The sequence below is a fragment of the Micromys minutus genome (assembly GCF_963924665.1).
Source record: "Micromys minutus genome assembly, chromosome: 21".
Lineage (NCBI taxonomy): Eukaryota > Metazoa > Chordata > Mammalia > Rodentia > Muridae > Micromys > Micromys minutus.
Window position 1 is genome coordinate 48071159 of NC_137956.1, and position 18402 is coordinate 48089560.

The window sequence follows — 18402 nt, forward strand, 5'->3', positions numbered from 1 at the left end:
GACACATAAGCCCTGAACTGAGAGGGAGCGCCGGCTCTGAGGAGCTTGCCTGGGCTGGGGGGATGGCTCACTGCAGGCTCTGAAGGCCCACCCTTAGGGAGAAACCAAGGCCTTCACGTTGAGTTACCCGTGGCTCATCTTCTGAGGCCCCAGCCCTAAAGCTGACCTGTGGATCAACTCCCTGCAGGAAAAGCTGACTGATTTGGTTCTCCCCTGTCACGTGTCTGGCATGGAGAAACCACTGGCCCTGGGCATCTCTGGGAAGCCTCTGGGACTTCAGGTGACCATCTCCATCTCGGTAGCGGAATCTCATGAAAGGTGAGTCCAGGATAGGGGGAACCACATGGAGAGCCAGCATTGTGCCCACTCCTGCCAAGCGAACTTCCACAGCAGGAAGTTTGTTGACACAGGCCTCGCTGTCTCTACTCTTCCGCCCCACCCTGCTTAGCAAGGCAGGAGATGACAGGGGATCCTTTGCAGATTTTCCCATGAGCAACTGGGAAGCATTCCTTTCTCACCCCACTGGGTCAACTTGTACAGTTTGAGTACCCCTGTACCCCTCCGGCGCTGTGGGTTAGCGAGAAGCTTGGGCCTTGGGTCTAGTACTCCATGAGGAGAGATGAGGAATTAAGTTGGGGTTCAGGACTACTCCCCCACCCAGGGTGGCTGGCTCTCTGAACGAGGATCAGGGTGGCAGGTAACACTGGTGACATGGGACAGCGCTACCAGCACTGTGCAAGAGGAGCTGCGCTTGGACTTCGGCTCAAAGGTGCCACTGAGGACCCCTGTGATTCGCCAGATCGTCCTGACAAACTGCTCCCCGATACAGACCCCTTTCACCCTCACATTTGAGTACTTCGGGAGCTCCCAGGACATCCTGGAGAAAAAGACTAGTGTGTGAGTCTCAACCTCTTCCTGGGGCATTTCCCAGGGTGCATATGGTGGGTTATCCTCACTGGGACATCGTGTGGCTTGGAAGGCTGCTGCAGGCTATGGCTCAGGGTGCAGGAGGAGCTGACCACTCCGATCCCATCCTCTCTCTCCATGAAGCCCTGATGTACCTCCTGCCCTGCTAAAGACGGCCCGCATCCAGGAGCACCTGGCCAAGAAGGAAAGGCTGGGTAAGAGGCACCAACATGACAAGTGTTGGGCCCAAGCCATCCATGGGCAGAGTCAGGTTTGACGTGTCCTTCTGAGGATGTGGGCCAGCGCCTGCCAAGGAGGGAAGGGGGGAACCAGAGACTCCATCTCAGGGCATCTCTGGGCAAAATCTCCAAGATGGCCAAGGCTTTCTCCTGCCAGGGCCTGAGGTCGTGTATAGGACATGGTTTTGGTTTAGACTGGCGGCAGCTTGTCTACAGAGGAGGTTCAAGAGCATGGGCAAGCAGGGCCATCCTGAACCGGCCACCTCGCTGAGGAGCCGCTATGCAGTGACTCTCTACCAGGGCCAAGCTTTATTGACACTAACCCCCGGGAATTTAGCCTCTCACTCTCGGTCCAGGGCCCTTACCCTCCACATTCTGTCCTCCCCAGACTTTGTGGAGAACATGCTGTCTCACAGGAAGGGGGCTGCTTTCTTCCCCCACATCTCCCAGGGCATGCTGGGAGCCTACCAGCAGCTGAGTATTGACATCACAGGCTGCGCCAACATGTGGGGCGAGTACTGGGATGTGCTCCTCTGCGCGGTAAGGATATTTGTGCGGCACGCCTCTCCTCGACTCCTCCCTGCCATCGCTGGCCCGCAGCCTCTCCAGGCACTGCCCGCTCACATCGCCCACATCTGCTACCACTTCTGGGGTCGAGGTGGAGATGCTTCAGACAGGAGAGTCCCCCTGTGTAGCAGAGCCGTCTGGACCTCCATGCTGCACAGGGCAGGCTGGAAAGAACAGTATGGAGTAACAAGGCAGTAAAAGCCGCTCACCGCCACCCAGATCTCTGCATCTCATCCTTTGCTAGCCAATCTATCCCCACAGACAGTCTTAACAAACTAAGAGATACAGACATTTAAACAAAGGGGCCTTAGGAAGGCCGAGGCCCTGAGGCTGGTAGATCAGTAGAGGTCACAGGACTGTGAGGGGGAGGAAGGATGGCCAGGAGCTAGGGGTGAAGCAGCCCAGGCTAGGGGGTGCCTAGGTGGCTAGGTGCCTAGCCTGGGAACTGGGCGGGGATAGAGGTTGGTGAGCAAGAACTGAGTCCTGGGGACACTGGGCCAGTTGGACAAACAGAAGCTTTGCCCGATAGAAATTCAGTGGCTCTCACTCACAAAGACACCTGGTGTGTTTGCAGGTAGGGGACCTGCCAGTAACTGTCATCCCCGTGTACATGGCCGTGGTAGGCTGCCCTATCAGCTCCCTGAGGAACACGTGCTACAGTGTGGCCCCACTCCAGAAGGAGCCTATCACCAGGTACCCAACTTTAGCCCTGGTCTCTGATCCCCGACGGCCACACACACACACACACACACACACACACACACACACACACACACACCAGAACACTCTGGCTGCCAATCTGGACTGTCTGTGTGACCTCCTGGTTCTCCAGCTGGCCTAGGACTGCCTGAACCACCCATAAGGAAGCTCCAGGGCAGGGCCATCTTGGAGAAGAGTAGCCTCAGTGGACATGGCTAATTGTGTGTCTCTGACTGGGAGGGGTGGGTTGGCAGAGAGTGAGCCAAGGCAGCACCAGACCCAGGGCTGACACAGATAAACCAGGGTTTATCTGATGACCCCAGCCAGGCAGAGCGATAGAGCAGAGGGGTGACGTGACCTGACTCTCTGCAGTCCTCTCTGGCCTGAGTCCCACACAGCACCCCCGCCTCCCAAGGTGACAGAGTACAAGGAGTGTGCCAGCTACGGCTGCTCTTCCCCTCCAGGTTTGGGACCCAGATCTCTGGAGGAGACACAGTCACCAGGACGCTCCGTCTGTATAACTCCAGTCACTGTGGTGCGTTTGCTCGTGCGATGGTCCAGGGGGTACGTCTGGCAGGGACGCCGTATGGCTGGAGGGGGCTGACAGCCATGAGCAGTACCCAAGGAGTCCAAGTGGCCTATGGCTCTTGAGACAAACCAGAATAGAAAGGCGACTAGGCCAGGCCACGGTTGAAAGAGAGGTGTTTCCCTCCTTGCTCAACTCCATGTCACCAGGGTCACACTGTCCCCAGGGACAGACACTTCCAAGGGCCCCTCTGCTCATTGCTTCAGCCAACAGTGTCTGAGCTACACGCACATCAGGGTCTTGTGCAGGGGTGGGGGTGGGGGCATGACCAGGTGCTGGACTTCATTGTTGGGACACTTGGGCTGCATCTGGGTCAAGCCAGAGAGGCGCCGGGGGTTGGCATTTGTTGATTTAAGGAAGAGTTTATGGACAACTCAGAAACCAGAGGTTTAAGCAATCTGGACCATTCTGAGGAAGACACTGCCAGAGGCGAGGAGCAGGGCTCTGGGATCTCCTGCCTGTGGGATCCGCACGTTTCTGAAGCTGGATTTCTGTCTTCACGGTCACCGTGTGCTGAAACCCCCGTCCTCCCGGAGTTCACAGCAGTCGTGCATTTCCAGCTGCTTTATCAGACACACTTGGGAGTATCTTCTCTCACCCCCACCGTGGCTGCTCCTCATTGGGGCCTCAGTGCCGTCACTCTTAGGACCACCCCCATCTCTTGGTGTCACCAACTCGCCAACACTTTGCCATTTTTTTTATTGTTTACTTGTTGTTTAAGTTTTAAAATTACATTTATTTACGTATGAAGAGGGTCATGCTGACAGAGGAGTGTTCAGGGCAGAGGTCATTCGTGGGCAGTCCGTCTGTCTGTCCTCTCCTGTTGCCTGTGGTTTTGGTAAACAACAGGAGGCTAAGCTTGGGACAGGTTGACAAAGCCTAACCAGCACACACAGCAAGCACTTGACCAACTGATCCATCTTCCCATCCCCACGAACTGTGGTGCCGTAAAAATAGCAAGGTCCCCTCCCCTGTACCACGAGTGTGGGAGAATAGGGAGGTGGAGGCCAGAACGAGTCCCCCCATCCTCCTTTCTCCTCCATGACTGCCCCAGACATCCGCCTAGACTGGGAGACCTACTTCCCAGAAGAAAGGGAGGACCGGCTGCTGGAACTCCTTGTGTTTTATGGACCACCCTTCCCACTGCGAGATCAAGATGGGAATGAGATCGTGTGCCCCGAGACCGCTGAGGCCAGCTTACCAGGGTCCCCATGTACCTCCAATGTGTCAGTGTCTAGCCACACTGTCCCCTCACTGGTGAGTGGGAGTACAGAGCCTGGTGAGGTGTGGCCCAGCTCCGTTGGGCCCCCATGAGCTGAAGGGTCTCTTTGACAACAGGGCAGCCGAGGTGGTGGCACCAGGGCTAAAGAGAAGATTATCTCTGTCATCCTGCAGGGGCACGAGGCAGTGCCCTCCGACCACATATATCAAATCAGCCCCAAGCAGGTGGTGAGTATGCTGGGGTAGGCGCTCCCTTGTGGAGCTGCCGCAGGAACATGAGGTTAACTGCGTTCCTGCCAGGTCATCCCAGCCGGAGACTACAGGACCATCTACATTTCCTTCACACCCACGGTGCTTGGCCCGGGCGTTATGCACAAGGTGGGGTATTCTGGCTATGCCCTGGGCTTCATGAGCCTGGACAAGGAGGTGAGACTTCCCACCTGGGAAAGGGGGCCATGGCTACCTCCTCCCATGGCCTGCTCAGCCCAGGCACCAGCAGTGATCTCTGATGGGCTCCACAGACAGACAGACAGATCCCAGGTCGATTGCGACGCCTTCAGGACTTTGCTGTGGGTCCCCTGAGACTGGACCTGAATGGCCACGTGAGACATGCACAGTACGCCCACTGGGTCTCCCTCCCCCACCCCTGTCAGAGCCAAAGGACAGGGACAGAAGGGAGGCAGAGACAACAGGCACAGGGAGGGGACCCTGTTGGACCCAGATCCTGGTGGCCTGATCAGTGTCTGTCACCGGGCAGGCTGCAAGCCGAACTGGACAGCAGTGGCTGCTTGGAATTCTGGTGCCAGGCCAGCGACCTCATCCCCCCAAATCCCTGCAGTGGGGTGAGTACACTGTCACCTTAAACCAGTCAGAGGACATGGGCCTCACCGGATATGGGCCTTTCAAGTCTTGAGTCCCTTTCCCAGAGTCATGGACCTCAGGAGTAGGAAGAGATATGCCGTGCCAACCACACACACACACACACACACATACACACATGCACGCACACACACACACACACACACACACACACACCCAGCCCTGCCACCTCTGTGGTCTCCAGGTGCCGAGCAAATGGCTTACCACCCGCCATCTGAAACTGACCAATACCACGGAAGTCCTGTACTACATCCGAGTCCAGGTCTCCAGACCCTTCTCCGTCTCTCAAAGTGGGGCCAGCAGGGACAACAGAGCCCCTCACCCGTGTGAAGAGGAGATGCCCTCCACATGCCAGCAGCTGATAATCCGCCCACAGGAGAACACGCTGGTCAGTGCAGGGGGCGGAGCGTCTCCTCCCTCCCCACCTCTACAGGCGTCACACAGGCACATCCTGCTCACACGATCTTGGGTGCACGCCCTCAGATACACACCTTCCAGTATACAAAGTCTGCCTGCACAGGTTATACACAGATGAAAACACCACAAATAGCCACACGTGTCCCTTAAACACATTCAGACTCTCCCATGTGTGTCCCCACGTCCCCACCACTGATGGCCTAGTGGAGGCCAGCGCATACTACTAAGTACCTCTACTTCACACGTGTGCCCTCCCTTCTCCTGTGCCCTTTGGCTCAAAGTTTACTGCCATGACTCGAAGCCACCACAGTTAGGTTGCATGAACATAAGTGAACCCCCCCCCCAGCCCAGGGGACATCCAAGCCTGGAGTTTTAAAGACGGAGGTGTCCTGGGGATTCCAGGGCTGGAAAGTAACTGTGAGCTCCTGCCTCCTTTCGGTTTGAGGCACATGGGATGAGGATGGGACCCAGGCTTTGCAGAAACGGGACATGTTTCTTTGAATAGTGCCCCCCCCCCATAAGCACAGTCTCCTCCAGGGTGGACAGCAATGCTGCAGCTCCTCCCTCCCCCACCTCCCCGCTGCCTTGCAAAGCCCTCTTCCTCCCTTCCCTGCAGCCCCTCAGCATTGCTGATGAGTTTGGGGTTGCAGCCGAGGGCCTGCTTTACCCAGCACATCTGGGGTCATCGCACCCGCCTTCTCCGTGATCTCACTGAGTAACCCTGTGTCTTTCGCTGCAGGCAGTGAGGTCCTGCATGTGTTGCCTGATGGGACTTCCCAGGCCCTGCTTGTGGAGCTTGGGGAGCCAGAGCTGCCCAAGATGGCAGAGAGCTCTCTTGAGAGCTAACGGGAAGGGAGAGTCCTTCCACTAGAGCTCCCAGAAAAGTAACATCTCATAGTAGCCCTGTGCCCCCTCCCCATGGTCACAGGCAGATGGTACATGGGCATCTGGTTCCTGACCTAAACATACCCACCTGGTAAAACTGAATTCACTGCCACCATGTCCTGTCCCATGTGCCACCTTCTCAATACAGTGGCATTTTAACATAGCAGCGTCTCCTGCCAGCCAGACCTCTGAACTCCCTAAGACCAACCAAGCCCCAAGGATGAGCTCTGACCTGTAGCAAATGCCTCCGCTGACTCTGATGAGCCAGCTACCGTGCAGCTGTCTTCAGGGCCAGGAGCCCAAGGTCCGCTTTTCTTAGGTCTCCTATGTACCGCAGCCCACCTCACGTTTCCACAGCCCAACGCCCCTGCCCCCCAGCAGCCAGAGGCACCATGAAAAGCTGCCTCAGGTGTCCTGTTTCAGATCCTAAAGCGCCCCTCACGTCCTCAGGATAAAAACAGTTTTTCATTGGCACGTACACACATCCTCAGCCCAGGTCATGCTCGGTAAAAAAAGTTTCCGTACTCTGTCCCCTCTGGTAGAGTCCCGGGGATAAGGAAGGCTGACCTCTGCTGACCAGGCACTGGGCACACAGCAGGTGTGTGCAGGCAATGGGGACCAAATGCTCCCCGAGGGGCACTGCTGAGCTGGGCAGGCAAGCCACTCTGGGGGAGGGGCCAGGGAGACAGCGTTGAATGAAGCAGGCCACCTGCCTTCAGCAACCCTAAGTGACTCAGAGTGACTCATCCTACCCAGGTGGATGTGACCTTCTCACTGTCCCTGGAACTGCTGTCCTACCAGAAGCTCTCAGCCGACCAGATGTTGCCTGGAGTAGACATTGAGGAGAGTGAGAACGGAGAGAAAAAGATGGTGTTCACGCAGAGTCTGCTCCTGGGCTTCACCAACCAGACTGTTCAGGCATGTTCTAGGCTTCCCCTGCTATTCCGTCTTTCTCTCTCTCTCCTCGCCACCTGAGGAGGAAGATGACACCCTGCCCCGAGAGCGAGGGACTGGAGGGGGAAACCCAGGGTGCTCCCCAGAAGAGGTGACAATTGAAGTCTGCTTTCCACTTAATCAAGTGAAAAATGAGGGTGTGGCCTCATTGGTAGGCACCGTGAGCATGAGGAAGAGGCGAGGGCCACTACTCTGCTCCGGTAGGGCTTTGGGTACCAGAACGAACCGCACTGACCTGGTCACACACGGGTCAGCGTGCAGCAGAGCGAGTTAGTGAAGTTGCCCATGGCCGTGTCTGAGTGACTCGTGGACTCCCGAGGGGCCTCCGACCACTTGGCTCAGGGTCTAATGGGTGGAGGGATGTGCCTTGGACCCCACTCGGAGGAAGGAGACATGGAAGGAGGCTGGACAGCTGCCTGTCCTACAGACTGGGAGCCGAGCACACAGCTTCCCAGGACCCCAGTTCAGAACTCCACCCCTGTGGGCTAGGTCACCTCACCCCTCACTGAGTCACAGGCCTGGGCCCCCAGGAAGTGCCCCTGCGAGCCTTCGTGGCCCTGCCCTCGCTGCAGCTCTCCACCAGCTGGGTGGACTTCGGGACCTGTTTTGTGAACCAGCAGCACACTCGGGAGGTCTACCTGACGAACCTCAGCACCTGCCGAAGCCACTGGGCGGCGCTGATGGGTATGCTGGGCCCTCCCACGTGCTGCCATTTCTTGACTGGGCCCCGAACAAGATTTCCCGGAGGAGGGATGGTTGAGTCCTGTCCAGGTAGACTGGTTGCCCTGCCCTGGGTTGCTGGCAGGACCAGAGGTGAACCTGAGCTCATCTGATCCTTCCTTCCTCGGTGTAGGACAGGAGGAACCAGCCAGGGAGGATCGTGTGTTTGGGGTCTCCCCAGGCAGTGGACTACTAGAGGGGCGAGCCACCAATGCACCTCCAACCTCCAGCCCACTTCAGGTGTTCTTCAACCCTAAGTAAGAACTGCCTCCTGCCTCCCGGGCACCGCCCATGGGGTCTGAGCACCAGCTGGGACTGCCTCAGCTCACCTACCCCTTCCTCAGGAGCAGCCTCCTGTATGAGTCCACCCTGGTGGTGGAAGGCGTGCTGAGCGAGAAGCCCTGTGTCCTGAGGCTGCGGGGCCAAGGCTCTTACGACGAGAGATACATGAAACTCCACCAGTTCTGAGGCTCCGTAGCCCTCAACCCCAGTGGAGGTCATCAGTCTGGCTCGGGGATGAGGGGCCGGGCTGCCGAACAGGGACAGAGGATTTGGGGGGTGGAAGTGGAGGAACTCCTAGGATGAGGGAATCTCCTTCTAGGGTGTAGGTGTGAACCAGGCCCTGTGTGACAGGTCTCAGGGCTAACAAGCACAGCCTACCACCAGCAGAGTCACACTCACTACAAAGACGGGCTACGGATTCCAACAGAGCAAGAGCCGGATCCTGAGTGAAATGACTGCAGCCAAGGTCAAATAAAGTGCATTTACTATACCCATCTTTCCCACCATTTGTGAGGCCACGGTCCCACAGAAATAGATGCTGGCCAGTGGCCAAGTGTGACACGCACAGTCTTTGGTTCAACCTAGAGGATCGGATTAGATGTCCCAGCACCCCCTTGTACCCATGTTGCAATGACATTTTCTAAATTAAAGTGCTGTGACCCCTCCACTGCTGAGTGTACCATGTAGTGGCTACTGCGAGCATCCCCTCTCTGGACACCACCGAAGGACTCTCTGGGTAGTGCCTGCAGCCAGGGCCTCAGTTCCCAGGGTATTCAAAGACAGCGGCGGCTCCCATCCCGGTCCCGATGCACATGGACACCACACCGTAAGCCCTGGGGAAGAACCAGTGTTAGCTCGCACAGGCAAAAACCCCAGCCCCGCTCCCACCAGGTGGAGCTGCAGCAACAAGGGCTCATGGGCAGAGTCAAAACCAGCAGAGCGGATCTGTGGGAACTGAGTCCCAGACAGACACACACCCTGGTGGCAGACGCCTGGTCACGCTGCTTTTGGAAGCACTGCTTCTGGAAGGCAGGTCTCACCTCTCCACACCCAGGTCAGAACACCCGTGTGTGCTCACCCCCCACAAGTCCCAGCCATCAGACACCACAGCTCCCCAGAAGGAGCAGCCTTACCGTCTGCCACGGCGCTTCAGCTCATTGAGCAGCGTAACGACCTGCCTGGCTCCAGTGCAGCCCAGGGGGTGGCCCAGGGCGATTGCACCCCCCAGGGGGTTCACCTTCTCTGCAGGGATCCCTAGCTTCTCCACACAGTAGAGGGCCTACAGCGAGCCAGGGCAGTAGCTGAAGCCTCCATCCGCTCTGAACTGCGGCCCAACCAACCACCGGAACACCCAGGCTCACCTGACTGGCAAAGGCCTCATTGATCTCAAAGATGTCTATGTCATTCACAGTCAGCCCTGTGGGTGAGGTACAGACCAGAGTTGACAACAACCACTGGGCAGGACTTTGGACCCCCCTGGACCCTATCCCAAGCCTAGATCCCAGGAGTCTGATGTTTGTCTTTAAGGCAGGAGTGAGTCCCAGCTAGCTGTAGTGTCAGGCAGTGGGTGTGGGGTGCTAGCCTGCTCCATCCACAGCACCCAGAAGGTCAAACCCAGCACTCCCCAGTCCCAGATACAGATTATGAAGGATCCAAGCCCAGGGTGAGAAGGAGCCACCTCACCTGCTTTCTGCAAGGCCGCAGGGATGGCATAGGCAGGTCCGATGCCCATGATGTCAGGAGGGACCCCGACCACTGCATAGGACCTCAGGACCCCAAGGATGGGGAGGCCCAGCTCTTCAGCCTTGGACCTCCGGGCCAGCAGGACGGCAGCTGCTCCATCACTCACCTGACTGGAGTTTCCTGGGGCGGAAGGGTGGGACGAGGAGGCATCAGGCAGAGCAGAGGAGAGCCAGTCCCCCACCATCACCTTCCCAGAGGGCCTGGTCAGCTCCAGGTTCAGAGTGGAACAGGCCACGGTGATCGGCCCGATTCCTGACCCACGCTCACCAGCCGTGGTGGAGCCCCCATCCTTGAAGGCAGGCTTCAGCTTGGCCAGGCCCTCCATGGTGGTGCTGGCGCGGACACCCTCATCCTGAGACACGGTGACGCTTTTCTTGTCGCCCTTGTCATTGAGGACAGTGGTTGTCACAGGCACAATCTCAGCATGGAAGCATCCTCTGCTCTGGGCTCTTGCTGCCCTGCCAGCACCGTGGGCAGTAAGACATAGGCACGTTTGGGATCCCTTCCTGCCTGTCCCTAGCATTGGCAGCTCAGAAGAACATGTGTGTACTCCAGGGTTTAAAGTCCGGGAATATGCCTGGCCTTTGAGGAGCTCTGATTGGTAGGAATTCCTCGGGACCCTGCCTTTTGGTAGGTGCAGGATGTCTGAGGACATTCAGAGGTTCCTCATCTGCCCCATGGCTCTCACTAGATCACCACAAAGAGGAGGAGGACGATTGAAGATGTTGGCCCTCCTTACAATACTTTTAAAATTAAATATGTATGTGTGTGCGTGTGTGCGAGCGCGTGTGCGCACGCGCACATGCGGGAGCATATTCCTCATTTCCCCATAGCATGCATGTAGAGGTCAGAGGTCAGCTTTGGGGAAGCGGGGCAGTGTCTCATTCCTGATGTTACTCTAAGTTACTCAGCTTTGCCTCAGGTCACATCCCAGACTTAGTCTATTCCATAATTTGGGAAGTCAGTGCATGTGTCTAACCTATCATGATGCTGGCCACTGTTACTCTTCAGATAGAGATATGAAGTTTGTCCCTTGGCAAAACTCTACGTGACCCACTCTCCAGCCCCACCCTCAGCCCGTCCCGCTGCGCTCACTTCTGCTGGGAGGCCAGCGCGAAGGCATCCTGCTTCTGCCGTGAAATGCCAAACCGCTCAGCCACGTTCTCCGAGGTTATCCTAGGGCACAGGAAAGCAGAGGCCGTGGGTCTGCTGGCCTAGGGGCCAGGGCCACGGTGAAGGACTATGTTTGACCCTCTGGCCATTCACGTCAGAGACGGGGCTTCCAGTCCATGCCCCAGGGACTCCTGACTCATCATAATCACTAAACACCCATGTCCACAGATGCTCAAAGTCTCACCTCAAAGAGGGAAGAGCAGCCTGAATGTGGGGGCTACAGAAGGAATTGTCACCCGGGTGAACTGTCCTTGCCCATAAGACAAAGGCAGGACGATATTGGGGACACACAGGATGTGGAGAAAGCCAGGCCAGGCTATGGTTCTCCTACGGTGAGCCTCCCAGAATCCCTTGCCCTTGGGCACATGAGGAGAGCTCACAGACACGGCTGCAGAATTACAGCACTGGAGAGATGGAACAGACTTCCCACAAGGTACCTCACAGGCCTGAGTCCTCCCCTGCGAGTCAAGAAACCAAGTTCCCCAAGTCCTTTGGGGCCTCTTCCCACTGCTTTCCCTGAGACACAGTGCCTTAGACACAGTAATGAGCATGAGCTCCATTTGGAAATTTGTGGAGTCGGAGAGGGGTGTGTGTGTGTGTGTCTCTGTGTGTGTGTATGTGTGTGTCTCTGTGTGTATGTGTGTGTGTGTCTGTGTGTGTGTGTTTGTCTGTGTATGTGTGTGTTTGTCTGTATGTGTGTATATGTGTATGTGTGTGTATGTGTGTTTGTCTGTGTGTGTCTGTGTATGTGTGTGTATATGTCTATGTGAGTCTCTGTGTGTGTGTGTCTGTGTGTGTGTTTGTCTGTGTATGTGAGTTAGTCTGTGTGTGTGTATGTGTGTGTATCTGTGTGTGTGTGTGTGTGTGTGTGTGTTTGTGAGGAGAGGGAACCTCAGGAAATTGAGGTCAAGGGCAGTATTAATCTCATACCCAGTTCCTATGGAGCACATGACAGCCAGAGGAAGAAGAGGAAGCTAAGTACGGCAGCCAGAGAAGAAAACATGCTGGTGTCTGCTCACGGAGGGCAGAACAGGGAGCGTGCACAAACACAGCTTCCTGTGAACACTCACCCCATAGGGATCAGGCAGTCTCTGGCTTTCTCACTCTCCAGCAGGCGGGAGGAAATATTCCCAGGGTTCCCTCTCTCAGACAGGGACATGGACTCCACCCTGAGGAGGAGGAAGAGGAGGCATGAGCTCCCAGCTCTCAGAGGAAGCCAGGGATGGCCAGCCGTGTGCCAAGTGCTAGAGAGGAAAGGCCCAGGGAGTCCTTGGGGAGTGAGGTGAGCTCTCTAGGAAGCCTGAGAAGGGCAGAAGCCCACGAGGAAGGTGGGTATTACAAGGCGGCTGAGCCTTTCTCCCTGCGGCTTAGGACCCAGCATTCTACCAGACACACTGCCAGTGCTGATGCAGGAAACTGCCATGTCCCCAGGCGCAGCCTTCTGGTACCCACCCCCCAGCACAGGACAAATGTCCAGAGCTAGGCCAAGCCCTTAGTAATATCAACGTCAAAGGGGAAAGGAGAAATTCCTTTACAACAAGCAGAAAGTTACAGTCAATCAAAGAGAGGCCTGACAGGAACAGACAAGGACGAACAAGTCGTCAGCGCCCAGGGCTCACAGAGGGTGTGTGGGTTGGAGGTAAAGCGTCAAGATGACAGCAGATGACCTTAACCGAGAGTGTTTCTTCCTCTAGTACTAGCTTGAACTCATTTAGTCTAAGGTCCCTCCAAACAGTGTCACCACAGGACAGAGACCCCATGGTGACAGCCGATCTTCTAGCAACATTCACAGAGCTAAAGTAGGTGTCCCTTTATAAAGTCGGGAACAGTGAGGTCTGAATGGTGGAGAATGTCCTCAGTTGTTTAACCTGGACCACACTAGGCAGGCAGTCTGGCCCCAGAGATAACCCTCAGTAGGGGATGGTCAGGCCGTGAGGTGGCCGAGAGATCCACCTGCTGTTTCCAACACTAGGCTCCTCACGCTGCTTGGATCTAGAACCCCCTGAGGAACTCATGGAGGCCCAGCCCTTTCCCTTCAGACACCACATCCGCTGCCCTCACTGTGACAAACACAATAAACAGCAATGGCCAGGCTGGCTGTGGCTCTTGGCCACTGTGGTTCTCATTTGTGGACTTTGGTTGTCTTCCTACAGGCACAGAGGTCAGGACAACCCGGTGCAGGCAGCCAGGTCCTGACCGTAGGCCTGCAATGCTTCCTATCCAAAGCTGTTCTCCAGAACCGGCGCTCGCCCCAAGCCTGCCAAGGCCTCCCTTAACTGTCTGTCTTTCCAGCTTCGGACAACCCCAAGTCTAGGTCCTAGAACCCTGGACTGCAGTCTAGGTGGTGACGGTGAACCGATAACCAGCAGTCTGTCCCTCAGACTGTTCAAGAGAACAGCTGAGGGGTAGACGTTGCACGATCAAACCTGTCCCTGCCTTAAGATGGCTTCCAACCTAAGAGCCTCTTCTCTCGGGAGCTGGGATGGACAGGCATGAGCCACTGTGCTGTGCTCTGTATGTCTCTTGGTTTACAGAACCTAAGCTAGTATTCCTTTCTCTACAGGCATAGAGAACATGCCTCTCATAGAGAAGATGGATCACTCTCAAGGGCAGTACTTTCCCAGCATGCAGTGGGTCACTCTCAAGGGTAGAACTTTCCCAGCATGCAGTGGGGCACTCTCAAGGGTAGAACTTTCCCAGCATGCCTGCCTACATGCTCCATCCTGACAGTTCCCCAGGGTACCTTAGAGAACAAGTCCCCCTCCTGCTTGTGCTGAGACTGGCCTATTCCTGAGCTGCCCAGCGCCTGGGCCACTCCCAGCCACATTTCTGGAAGCTCAGTCTATTCAGCTGTCTTAGTGGTCAGGGGGAAGCCTGGAATCACAGCCCCTCGGAACTGAGGAGAGAAAAATTAGTTTGATTATTGCATTGGTTAATAAGGTCCGGCAGGAAGGCAATCTTACCCACAGGCCATGCCAATGTCATAAGACCCATTTCTGATGCCACCTGCAACAAAAGCACTTCATAACTATCCTTGGCCGGAGTGGGCCTGCCCTGGAGTAGCACTGCCCGCTCCCTCCCTATTCTTGGGCACATTCAACAAAGCCTCACAGAAGACCCAAGAGCACCCCAAAAGGCTTGGGGTATGGCAATGGGTGCTCCTCCATTCTTTCAGCCTAGGGTGCTAAGGATGAAAGGACCAAGGTCAGGGTACACTCACGCACCCAGAATCAGCACTCACCAGCAATGTTGGCTACTGCCTGCAGTCCTGACGAACACTGTCTGTTGACCGTCGACAGAGGTACAGTCTCTGGGATGCCGCTGAAACAGAGGGGAGAAGGGGTCAGTTCTGGATGTACAGCCAGCCCTGGATGTTTGGCCAGCCCTGTACGTGACCCTGTCTCATGGAAAGCAGGACCCATGAGTCTTCTGGGCCTCATGAGAGGCCCCAGCAGTGTATAGATCAGGACAACAGGCAACCCCACTGGAGCAGACCCACAGCAGGGGAAGCAGCTAAGGTGCAGATCTGTCTCTACCATTACCACCTGGAGTCCCCAAGCACATTCTCATCTGTCCCATGGTACTCAACACAGACCATGGAAGCCTGTGTGGGTCACAGACAACCTTTGCCATGAAGACTCTGCAATGAAAACCAGTCATTTCTCACTGGTCCTCTGAGGACATTTGAGCCTGCGGCTAGCCTAAGACATGACAGTACAATTCGAACATTGGGCTACCATTCATCTCCATCTTGACCTTTCTAGTCAACACATAGTTGGTCTAATGTGTCTAGATTTCCCCTCTGTACAGTACTTCCCTGCTCCTCAAGTTTATCCTTCGCCCCTTGCTCTGGGGCTCCCAGGATTCAGCCATTGAAATTCTCTGAGCCACTTTCCAAGGTGGCAAAGAGACGTTGGCCAATGTGGCTATGCACTAGGAGCCTTGATTGATATCCTAAGGACCCCAGAGGATGAACACACAGGAATTAGGATGGTTCTAGCATAATACAGAGAAAGACGTATGGGAAAGCCATGTCACATGACAGATCACATGACAGAGGGGCTACTCATTTGAAGCCTGAGGGTTTGCGGAAGGTAAGCACAAAAGGTGAGAGTATACCTGAGCAGGTTTTAGCAGGACAGGGAGAGAAGACAGGAACAGCCCTTCATGGAGACAGAATGGTAGAGAGGGCATAGAGGCAGACAGCCCTGACACCGTCAGTTTGGGGAAGCCAGTTGGAGTTGAGAATACAGTTAATTAGAGAGGGATGGAGAGACCCTCTGAGCGTCAGGCTAAGTCTAACCCTTGCCATTTCTCAAAGGTTCTGTTTGTCGTTTGTCTGTTCCTGATCTGTTACCGGCCAGTTTGCTATGACTTTTGACCTGTGCACCAGAAAGGACTGAGGGAAGAGCGTCCTCAGCCTCCACACAGGAGTGAATGAGCCACTGATTCCCCAGTAGGGAAGCCAAGGATATAAGGTCTCCTCCTCTGGGACTCCTGTGCCTGCGTGGGGTGCCACCCATCCCCCACCCACACCGACAGGATGAGCCTGGACTTCTAAGAACAGAAGCAGACACTGTTCCATTTTAAAGGGTATGTGATAAGTTGGCTTTGTCCCCAAGTCCTGGATGCCTTGGCCATGGGCCCAGCGACACGCCCCCTCTAAGTAGGGAAAAGGTTCTTGAGCAGAGGTCAGTTTAGTGGACTGTAGTTGCCTCAACTTCTGCATTCAACCTAACCTTTCACCACACACAGTGCCAGGGCCTTCAGCAGTCATGGTGGACAACCAGGCTGGAGCTGGAGAGATTACCTCAGGAACTGGGCGATGCGTGCCATGACGGCTCCGGCCCCGGGCTGAAGTACATTGCCTGCGGACAGAAGAGCCCTCGCTCAGTGCCAGGTGGCATCCCAAAGCCTAAAGTAAAACACGCCCCAGAAAGCAGACATTCCAGATCTCTCCATGTGAGCCTCCAGAGAGAGGTCCACATGAGGCTGTGGAGGCTCAGAATCTAGGGAATGGGGAGCCAGCTACCCAACATCCTGTCGCAGGCTAGTCCAGTGCTGGAGGGTCAAGGCAGGCTCCTCTAAATCACAAGCTTGGGTAGGGGATGCTTGCCTGGTAACAGGAGAGGCTCAGGGACGGGGAACAGGCTGGCACCCCAGGACAGCGTTTTCCCATCTCCTGGGGTCTCCAGGAACATATGGGCTTTAGCGCTTCTATTTAGGGGCATGCTTGCTTTCCAGCGCCGCTCAGTTAGCAGAAGTGCCACGAGGGGGCGCCCAAGGTTCTAGGCTTGAGACCGGCCATCAGGAGCCTTCTGGTTCAGCCCTCTGTGGTCCAGAGTCCTTCCCTTCAGTAACTCCCTATGAGTTGGGAGACGGCTCCCGGAAGGAGGGCGGAGAAGGGCCGGTGCAGGGCCCGTGGGGGAGCTCACCCACGGAAATGTCTCCCAGCTGCTCAGGCTTTAGTTTCACATCCTGGAGAACCGCGGTCAACACGGCCGACAGAAGCTCGTCCGGGGTGGTGTTCTGCAGGGCGAGGCGCAGCAGCCGTGAGCCCAACTCCCGCATCCCCACTCGGGGACTCTGCGGTCACCGGACCCCCGATGGCAGGATCCCACCCGCGCTGGCCCCCTTCTGTTCCCCTCACCCGCCTGAGCCTCACCTTGAAGCCGCCGCGGCCGGAGCGGCCGATGGGGGTGCGCCGTCCGTGCACCACCACCACGTCCGAGGCCGAGGCCTTCGGGAAGCCAGCGGAGCAGGGCGCGGCTTGCAGCGCGGAGCTCGACTCGGGCCGGCCGGCCAGGTGACCCAGCACTACCTGCAGCCGATGCATCGCGGAGGGGGGTCCCACGGATGTGCCTGGGCTCTGGGTGCTGACCCCAGAGACTAAGACACCGGCTTGCAAGTGCAGAGCCAATTGGAGCCTTACTTTTTGTAAGTCCCGCCTACTCATCCTGCAGCCAATCAGAAGGGGAGTCTTCCTGAGTCCACCCCACCACCACCTCCCAACTTCAAAACCACTCCTGAAGCTCATCCATATACACCTGTGATGGTGCAAGTGGGTTCTGCACAAGTTCAAGGCCAGTCTGGGCTACAATTTTTTTTTTCAAATATAATTTTTTAAAAAGGTTTGTGCATATTTTGAAGCCCCTCCCAGAAGTGTAAACTGGAACTTTCCTGTCGTTTCCAACATTTTGCAATCCACACTGTAGGCAGGACCTCAAAGTCTTCTGGGTTTCTGAACATGAACCAGGATACCCTCCTCTAAACATGGCCGTTGCACATCATCACACAAAAGGCAGGGTGTTCTGGGGCCATGGCAACAGCTTTACATGCGGATGGAGATAGAGGTCCCGACTCTGATTCCTGTTCTATTTGGCTCTCATATCTCCTGGGTCCCTGGCCCCAAGCTGGATACTTGGGATTCCTAGTCCTAGTCTTGGGCAGCTTACTTGATGTGTTTATAAAAAGATAAAGAAAAGATATGTCCTGGGTTTCGGCACCAATGTTACGAAAAAAATTATAGAGTGGGGATATGTTCTGTGGAGGTGTGGTGAGGTGTAGGGGAAGGGGATGCCTCTGGTGGGCCCATGTTGAGCATCTCGTTCCCTTGAGGGACCAGCCACACAATGGTATAGAATAGAGTTTATTCAGAGCATGGGGAGGGGAGTTAAGAGGGTAGTGGGGCAGAGAGAGAAGAGGGGGGTAGATAGAGGCCGGCCATGAGCACGTGGAGAGAGAGGGGGGAAGGGAAGGGGACAGAAGGTACAGGAAGGCAAGAGCAAGAGAAGCAAGAGAGAGGAGGGAGCAAGCAGCCCTCTTTATAGTGCTAGGCTTTTGCCAGATAACTGTGGGGGCGGAGCATACCTGGTGTTGCCAGGCAACTGTGGGGTGGAGTTTAGACAGAATGCTAACATTGGTGGCCAGAAGAACCCGTTTTATCAAAGTACTAAAGCAGTTCAAAGGTCTCTGAGAGTGTTCCACGGGTCTTGACACCTCTGTATGCCTATTTGAGATGCTCTCATCTGTGGACACCCCTGCAGCGTCCGCTTCCCTTTCCCCCAAGGCAGAGGACCCTGCAGTGTGTCTGATACATTACCTGATCAATGGCTTCCTGTTAAGTGAATA

General features: G+C 55.9%; 2 protein-coding genes across 2 annotated transcripts in view; one reads left to right on the forward strand and one right to left on the reverse strand.

The window, feature by feature from the left end:
- The window catches only part of DLEC1 (DLEC1 cilia and flagella associated protein), a gene marked incomplete at both ends in the record, with an annotated part of 42494 nt that extends 33953 nt beyond the window's left edge, over window positions 1–8541 (forward strand). The window contains 16 exons of the mRNA XM_080934696.1: window positions 188–318; window positions 721–897; window positions 1051–1121; window positions 1534–1685; window positions 2287–2405; window positions 2876–2946; window positions 4052–4283; window positions 4341–4446; window positions 4519–4644; window positions 4740–4834; window positions 4976–5060; window positions 5282–5485; window positions 7156–7317; window positions 7884–8037; window positions 8207–8330; window positions 8418–8541. Of these exons, the coding sequence (XP_080790822.1) occupies window positions 188–318; window positions 721–897; window positions 1051–1121; window positions 1534–1685; window positions 2287–2405; window positions 2876–2946; window positions 4052–4283; window positions 4341–4446; window positions 4519–4644; window positions 4740–4834; window positions 4976–5060; window positions 5282–5485; window positions 7156–7317; window positions 7884–8037; window positions 8207–8330; window positions 8418–8541 (2133 nt within the window). The remainder of the gene's footprint in view (window positions 1–187; window positions 319–720; window positions 898–1050; window positions 1122–1533; window positions 1686–2286; window positions 2406–2875; window positions 2947–4051; window positions 4284–4340; window positions 4447–4518; window positions 4645–4739; window positions 4835–4975; window positions 5061–5281; window positions 5486–7155; window positions 7318–7883; window positions 8038–8206; window positions 8331–8417) is intronic.
- A 384-nt stretch (window positions 8542–8925) lies between these two features.
- On the reverse strand, window positions 8926–17138 carry LOC308433854 (3-ketoacyl-CoA thiolase B, peroxisomal-like). Its single transcript, XM_080933974.1, has 12 exons — window positions 16937–17138; window positions 16707–16800; window positions 16082–16139; window positions 14513–14592; window positions 14235–14277; window positions 12342–12440; window positions 11194–11274; window positions 10366–10556; window positions 10039–10218; window positions 9717–9772; window positions 9489–9634; window positions 8926–9188 (listed from the first exon to the last, which is right to left on the reverse strand). Exons 1-12 carry the CDS (start codon window positions 17105–17107, stop codon window positions 9113–9115), a joined length of 1275 nt encoding a protein of 424 aa, XP_080790100.1. The 5' UTR covers window positions 17108–17138; the 3' UTR covers window positions 8926–9112.
- Window positions 17139–18402: the final 1264 nt, after the last annotated feature.

Coding starts and splice junctions, on each gene's coding strand:
- LOC308433854 (XM_080933974.1), bottom strand. CDS start 17,107: ATGCATCGGCTGCAGGTAGTGCTGGGTCACCTGGCCGGCCGGCCCGAG. Junction 10,557..11,193: donor GCGCTGGCCTCCCAGCAGAA/GTGAGCGCAGCG, acceptor CGGTGCTGGCAG/GGCAGCAAGAGCCCAGAGCA. Junction 10,219..10,365: donor TGGGGGCTCCACCACGGCTG/GTGAGCGTGGGT, acceptor CTTCCGCCCCAG/GAAACTCCAGTCAGGTGAGT.